An 8261-nucleotide genomic window follows, 5' to 3' on the forward strand; every position below is an offset into this window, starting at 1 on the left:
GACAAATAGTTTAATAAATATATACATAAAAAAGAAAACTCAAATATTAAAATATGTTTTTAATATAAAATTTTTGTTATGTATGAATAAAAAATTATAAATTAGTTTTACATATAAATAGATAAAACAGGAATATTTAAAAGTAAATTTAATCTTCTTATATCTTTATTATAGAAAATAATTATAGAAAATAATAATATAAAATGAAGATGATTTCAATGAATACAGATACAGATAGCTTCAGTTATGAATGTAAAATCTATAAGAGGAAATTAATGATAATTGGTTTAAGATGTATCCACTTTACTATCACATTAAAATTGAATACGAATATCCATATTGATATCTAAATGGATACGAATATCGGATTTTTCAGAAATTCAACTTCCCATTTCTATCCCTACCAATATTTACGGTGCCTAAAACATTTGTTCTCGAGATTGCAACTGAACTATTCCCTGCTAGACGGTAAAAACTATGCACACGCAGCACGCTGGTTACAGACCTTACTGCGATGCTGTGAAGCATGTTTAGCATCTGCATCTTATGTATCAATACTTCCTTGAGCTACGGAATTACCCTTTCGAAACAGTTTATGCTTCACTTAAGCTGTTACGCAGCAATCTTCCGAGCCTCCAAGACGCTAGATGGTAAATACAATAGGCCCTGAGCTAAATACATACTACTAAAATTTGACAAGTTTGTACGACAACATCAAGTTAATCCAACACAATGCACGGAAAAGAAATTACTCCCCATCTTTCATCTTTTCAACCACTTGTACTTCATCATCGTCTTCAACCACCGAGGAAGCCTCCGCATCCTTCATCACGACGTCTGAACTTGAATTGCGGGTTTCGGGTGTTGCTGACGGCAAAGGGGCAACAGTCTTGCCTGGTGTCACTTCTGGTTCCACGCTGGCGACCATGGACACCTCATCGGTGTTCACGTCCATCATCTTGTGCTGCTTCGGGGGTTTCTGCTCAGCTGGGCTCTTCTCGTTGGATGTGGCCTCCACTTTGACCTCTTTGGGTGGGGTGTGAGAATCAATGGTGGCTGCCGCTCTGGCTGCATGCAGAATCTGAAGCCTGTAATCAGTTTCTGGTCGGCGACACACCTTTCTCAGTGGAACAATTTCCTGTAAAATAAAAATTAGTTCAAGTGTTATGGATAATGCAATGCAACACACACTAAAATGCTGATTTAATCAACCAAACAGCAAGGTAATTTCCTAAGATCAAAAGTATATTATTTACACTTGTAATATGTTCAGGATAAAACAGAATCCAAACTGTGCTAACAGGATGCTGCTTGACTTATGGGCATATATCATGTAATACAATAAATAGTAAATTCCATATTAGGTTTATGACCATGTCTAACACTTTTGTGTGTTTAAACTTCTGGAGGCAATCAACATCCAGTTTGCATAAGATTACTGCACTGAGCACATAATGACTTGCTTTTGCAACTTGTAAACTGTTTTGAGTACAGATTGAATTGTTTTGGCATGTTCAGGAACCTAAATTAGTGGCAACAATTGAAATAACTGTATGATTTTAATATGATTCAATATAAAATTATTTGTCAGTCGACGGGGTAGTGAAGTACCTCAGAAGAGTCATGATCATAGCGAACAAGAAATCTACATCGGCATCCTCTTACATCATGCCTTCTCCTTTGGGCATCAAGGACACGGGCATCAAAATAGAGAGCCTGCTCTTTACCTTCCTGAAAAATTATATCACACAAGTATTAATGCAAGCCAGAACCTTCAATAATCGATAGCATCAAAGAACATAATCAAATGAAACATAGATGGATCTTTGTTTGGTTTCCTTCATGATGTTACATTCAAACATGACTAACAAAGTAATAATCCTCATTTCAACAATAGTCACTAAATGTTTTTAGTAGATATCTTTCTCAATTGGCTGTGGCTACATGCAAATTCAGTCTCTGATTTATGGTCCTCAGTGTTTGTGTACCAATATACACATGGCTATGTTAGGAACAGATATTTGGTGACAGGCCTTTCACAAATTTCATTACTTTTTTTTAACCCGCTTGGTACTTCATTTCATAAAAAAACTAACTTAATCAGGGAAAAGTTAAGAAAAAAAGTTTAGTGGCTGCAATCATCAGATCTGATGCAAAATTATGTGGTCTTTCACTACAAGATGGTGGCGACACGCTAAGGAGAAGTGTTGGTGCACTCAGCAGTTGCTTGAGGCCGAGTGCCTTGCTAATTAGGTGGCAAGGGTTTCACCTCATACATGCAGATAGAAAAGTAACCAAATATAAAATGTAAATATACTTTATCTAACTAGCAATTATGTGTATACATGCATCCAAGAGTTGTAGGCCTCATGAACTAACCCTAGGATGAATGGAATGCATATCCAAATACCCCATGTAACCTGGAAATGATGCTTTGTCTATTTACAAGATATGACAAAAGCAGTGGTCTGAGGTTAAACTTGCTGACATTCCAGTAAAATTTCTTGGTGCCAAACATGATTATCAAGAATTCTGAATCCAAAAGCAAATGGCGTGAGAATTCAACATCCTAATCAGTATTACTAGTATACACTGTATAGAAAAGTAAATATGAAACATCAGATCAAAAGGAGGAGGAAAAAGTCTAAATTACTCCCCTCAACTATAGCTGAAGTCCGGATAACCTCCCAAAACTATCGTTTGGTTCATTTTACCCCTCAAACTATGCCCTTTGGTTCAAATTACCCCCTAATACAATTTGTCTATTTATTTCTCCATGCATAGGTGGAGTTTTAAGCTGAAATTTTACAAGATGATAGTACACACCATAAAACATATTAGAAAAAATACATCATAATTTTTTATCATTATTTTGATAGGTTAGGATAATTAATAATAAATTAATCATTGGAGTTCAAAATTATATGAAAAATAACAATGAAAATTTATAACATTTTTTTAGAATATTCATTGTGATATCCACTATTATCTTGCAAAATTTGAAATTAAAATTCAACTTGTGTGTAGAGAAACAAAAAAGACAAATTGTATCATGGGGTAAAACGAACTAAATGGCATAGTTTAGGGGGTAAATTGAACCAAGTTATAGTTTAGGGGGTTATCCGGACTTTGGCTATAGTTGAGGGGAGTAATTTAGACTTTTTCCGAAGAATAAACCGACTAGAATCGATAAAGAAGTCATTGAAAACATAGCAACTCGAATTGTAAGTAGAAATAGAACAAACACTGATGCTTAGGCATCTCAGTTATTACATCAAAAATTGACAACACAGCATTTCAAGGAGTCAAATTATTGACCGCATAACTAAATTATATTTCCATTTCAACTAATTATGTGCTTAAAATCTGGTGGAGCTCAATTTTCAAGAGAAATATCAGACAGCAGCAGCAACAATGCAACCAGTAATATCAGGCCATAATATCAGATGGAGCAAAGGACAGACTCTCAGAACTAATTTCATACAACCAATCTTCTGTGCACAGTTACAAACAGAAACCTAGTAAGAATCAACAGTGTTAGAAAATGAAACCACAAGAGAAAAATCACACAGCAACCTAAATGAATAACAAGAATCCAACAATCACTCTATACTCTCAAATGTAGAACAAGATCAACTAGGAACTGTTTTTAAAAAGCTCGCTAAACATACTAGATCAAATGCACAATCCTTAATAGAACAAGAACTTTGATAACAAAAACTAAATCTCAGCTACACAAAAATTCTCAAATTGTCACATGATCAGATAGGTGGTAGGTTAAAAGAAAAGTTTAAAATGCCAGCACCTGAAAGCAAAGAATGAGGTCGCCAGGAAGCACTGCAACACATTCAGTGGCCTCGCACGGAAGAGAACGCTGTCGCACACATTTACGAACATTGATCCATTCATCTTCCTCTGCTCCAAATCCAGAAAAACGAACCCGTACTTCCTGAAACACACACAAAAGAAATAGAGTACGTACAAGCCAAATAAGCATGCAAGCAATACTACCAATTTATAACAGTCCAACAATATACGGAATACAACAGTTTTAAAAACATTGCATCTGCACAATCGTCCCCCATCCATATTAGAAGCCCGTACTTTGATTACAAATTGGAAAGCAGGAGAAACTGCTACTACTGACTCAGTGATTCCATGATATGATAATAACTTGACTAATCCCTAAGACAGGACTCTTACAAACTTCCAATATAGCAATCTCGGAGACTAATAGTATGGACTGAATCCAACTCACTACTGTTGGTTTGCCACAGCCCACAGGTTGCCCTACAGACTCCTATACTAAGTCCTGACTTAATTAGTATATATTAAAATTCATTTGTGCAATCCAGGAGAGCACAATATAATAAATTTTTGAACACAAGACAGTAGAGATGCTAAAGCAGCCTATCACAAAATAATTTACTTCATATCACCATTTTAGACAAGAAGGAAACAATGGAAGCACATATAGCTCCAGTATTAGAATATTGCTTTCCAAAATACTAATAGAAATGTCTGACTCTTTACCATCTAGCAATTTCAATGATATACAATAAAAATGCAATAAAAATACTGGCATCCTTACCGGTTCCCCTGATTCAAACAACCTATGAGACAGAAACGCAGCAACATCATACCTGCAACATGTAAGAGTGTCACACATGCAAGAATACAAGTCTTTATTAGAGACTTTTTTTTAACAGATTAAACAACCTCAATGATATAGAGCAGAAATAAATTCATAGTCAAAGCAAGAGCACATAAACTTATAGTGAACAAATCAAGAGATGCCTTTATGGTTCCCTCATTGCTGCCACTAATGGGTCCTATGTAAGAAAAAATTTAGACAAGCACTCCTTACTATTACTCCATCTCTAACAGCATATTTTTTAAACAAAGAAGATTGCATGAGGGACATCATCATTCAAAATATCAGTTGAATGACATTTCTTACAACTCCAACAAAATGGACCCCTTAGTTACTTCCAGTTTTATCTGGATGGCCTCATGTTGGACAACGATGATAGGTTAATGGAGTAACTTGGGCCATCAATCAGCAATCAAATACATCTTCATGACAACCTAAACACATACCAGCACATGAACATAGAACAAGAAGTATATGAGATATGAATATCTGCATACCATGCGCCATCTCGAGCTGACTTGGCTTCAAACTCAACCTGGACACCCTCCACAGGGTTCTTCCCTGGTTGTCAACAAAGGTAAACGATAATGAGAGGGTTTGATGAAGCATATTTAGAACCAAAACTAAGACCACTCGTGTAATATGGCCCTGGTTACATGAAGCAGAAGGGACGCTTGCAACGCAAACAAAACCTTGCAGGGAGCACCACCCACGCACAGAATCCTTGAAACGGGAGGCACAATTGTGCCACCCAGTGGATCAATTTTGTGCTCCCGTACCGTTAGAAGAGCATTCCACCATCCCATTCCATGCAATCACCAGAGCAGCAGGAGGAGGAGGATATGGAGGAGGAGGAGTTGAGAGGAATCACCTGCGGAGGGGGAGGAGCCGTGGTGCGCGGCGGCAGCAGAGGGCTGGGCGGCCCTGTAGGCGGACGAGTTGGCGGCGTGTTGGATGTGGTCGGCCCCCGAGGGCGTCATCTTAGTCGCCGGCGGCGGCGCGGCCCTGGTGGTCTTGGCCCGGTGCGAGTAGCGCCTGTTCTGGAACCAGTTCCACACCTGGGCCCATCCCCACCCCGCGCCGAGAAATTTCACAGATCGGAATAGCAATCAGAAGGAAGCAAACCCTGAATCAAGGGGAATCGCCCCCCATAAAAAAGGGAATGGGAACGGGGGAGCAGCTCCCGTTTCATCTCATGAATCGAGGGCGCGGGCGCGGGGGGAAAAAAGGGGGAGTGACCGGGGGCGGGGCAACCGGGACGGACCTGCTTGGGCTGGATGGCGACCCTGCCGGCGCGCTCGGGCGAGGCGGAGAACTTGTCGGCGAGGGTCTGGAGCACGGCGCGGGTGGGGATGGCGTTGTTGAGCTGCTGCAGGCGCGCCTCCATCTCCGCCACCTCGGACGGGAGGAAGCGGAACGCCGGGGCGCCGGTGCTGGGCGGGCGACCCATCGCCGGTGCCGCCCTCTCTCCGACGACCGTGGCGGTGTCGGTGGCGGTGGCGATGGCGCTGGGCGAGACGGGGTGGTGTGGATCGGGAAAGGGGAAAGCGGAGGGGTAGGAGTGAGGGCGTTCGGGCAGGCTCTGCTGCGTTGTTTCCGTGACGTCCCCCTGCGGGCGGTGTGCGGCCGGCCGCGGCCGTGGCCTGCGCCACGCGGCCACGCGCGCCTCGTTCTCTTCCTAGATGGGGTTGGATCGGGTCTCTGATCTCTCTCCCCCTCTCTTGCTGTCATCGGGTGGGTAAGGCTTCCTGGGCCATTTGCTTTACGCAATGGGCCAGAGGCAAGGGAGCTCGATCGAGCCAAATTTGGGAAGCCCAATCCTTCCTGTACCCAAAGGATCAGCCGGGATTTTAATCGTGGAAAAGGCCTCACTTCTCGCATACGACACAAGCTAGTTATTACCTGAGGCAACTACAAGAGGCTACTATTCTGGGATTTAACAGCATTGTGCATTCAGTGATAAGCGACGTTCCCGTCGACAGCGAGGCGCCTGTGGTGACTTCGTCAATCTTGAGAATTTGCCGGCACAGTCTTCGAAGATGCTCTAGGGGTAGAGTTTGCGTACGTGTGTTCATAAGGGTGTGAGTGTGCGTGGGTTGTGAGTGTCTTAGTTGTACTGTGTAATCTTAAAAAAACTACAAGAGGCTAGTTAGAGCATCTTCAAAAGATTAGATTAACATAGCTGGCTAGGTAAAGAAACAGAAACAGAAAAAAATCATCATCCAACAGACTCTCTATACTACTCCGCTCGGTATTCACCTCGCCACCCCCACACCCCTCGCACAACATAAAACCCGAGCACGCTCTGCTACCCTCTGCTCCCCCTCCCACACCCTCCACGCGCCCCCACTGTTGTGCCTCGGTGGCGGGCTCCTCGGCGGCGGTGCCCCTCGCCCCTCGGTGCCCCTGGGACGGAGGAGGGTCGCGCCGGCGGCGTCGAGCTCCGCCCATGGCGGAGGAGGGTCGCGCTATAGGATCAAGAACACCGACTAGCGGGGGGTGAATAGGCGGTTTTTAACTTCAATCACAAACGCTAGAGAAATTTAATTAATAAAATAAGCGAGCACATATATCTAACAAAACCTATTACTAGTTGGGTTTGCAACCTAGGGTGAAAAGAAGCAATTAAAGCACTAGAAAAATAAAATGCTCAAAGTAAATTGTAAGAATTGAAATGAGCAAAGAAATAACCGAGCTTGACATAAGAAATTTTTCCTGTGGTGTTGATGACTTGCCGGTTACCCTTAATCCATGTCGAGGTGGATTCAAAGAATCAACCACTCCTCTATCAAGGCTCCCCTTGATCTTGAGCCGGCTTGAATTGGTGAACCTCTTCAAACCTCAATTCCACTAGAGTTGCTCTTCACCACTCCGGCGAGGTGAGCACAAAAAACTCTCACAACCAATTCCAGGGCTCCTCCACAATCTACTTGAAGGGCTTCACGAAATGACCTTCTCCAAGCTATCTAGGGAGAGGCAACTCCCAAGAGTAACAAGTTGAGAACGCTTGATTGAAAATTCTCTAGTGCCACAAAGCTCAAACCCTTGATACAATACACTAGGATGCTCTCACAATCACAAGAATGCAATCCCTAAGCAAAGAGTGTGAGAGATGGGGGGACAAGTAGAAGTATGTCAAGAATGCTTTCCAAGAGGCCAAGAGAGCTCCCCCATGGCCGGTCAAGTGATATATATATATAGTGTACCCCTCGGGATCTAGCCATTACACTCAAAACGTGTGTAAACAGAGGATTCGCGGACTGTCCGCCTTAGACAATCCGGACTGTCCGCCATTCAAAACCAACGGCTAGATTTGCAATAATTGCATGTCAGAGTCGACCATTATAGCACTTCGCGGACTGTCTGCACCCTAGGGGCGGACTGTCCGCTATTCAAACGCTCTAACAACTCAGAGATGACATGTTTCCAGACATCTGAAAATTGAGGGGCGGACTGTCCGCACCCCCTGGGCGGACTATCCGCCCTTCACCATGTGCAAACCACGGGAAATGTGAAGGTTCTGTCCAGACCGGAGTGTTAGGGGGCGGACCGTCCGCCCTATACTTTTCTGCGCAAACACAGAAACATGAGTTTCTGTCCCGAAACT

The 8261-nt window shown here is 42.6% G+C and overlaps 1 protein-coding gene across 1 annotated transcript; it reads right to left on the reverse strand.

The window, feature by feature from the left end:
* Positions 1 to 440: 440 nt before the first annotated feature.
* LOC120675499 (protein SAWADEE HOMEODOMAIN HOMOLOG 2-like) lies at positions 441 to 6316 on the reverse strand. The gene is made up of 7 exons (XM_039956708.1): positions 5919 to 6316; positions 5526 to 5712; positions 5152 to 5215; positions 4592 to 4643; positions 3806 to 3949; positions 1612 to 1731; positions 441 to 1138 (listed from the first exon to the last, which is right to left on the reverse strand). Exons 1-7 carry the CDS (start codon positions 6102 to 6104, stop codon positions 749 to 751), a joined length of 1143 nt encoding a protein of 380 aa, XP_039812642.1. The 5' UTR covers positions 6105 to 6316; the 3' UTR covers positions 441 to 748.
* Between the last annotated feature and the right edge of the window lie 1945 nt (positions 6317 to 8261).

Source organism: Panicum virgatum, chromosome 2K, assembly GCF_016808335.1.
Source record: "Panicum virgatum strain AP13 chromosome 2K, P.virgatum_v5, whole genome shotgun sequence".
In the NCBI taxonomy this organism is placed as follows: Eukaryota; Viridiplantae; Streptophyta; class Magnoliopsida; order Poales; family Poaceae; genus Panicum; species Panicum virgatum.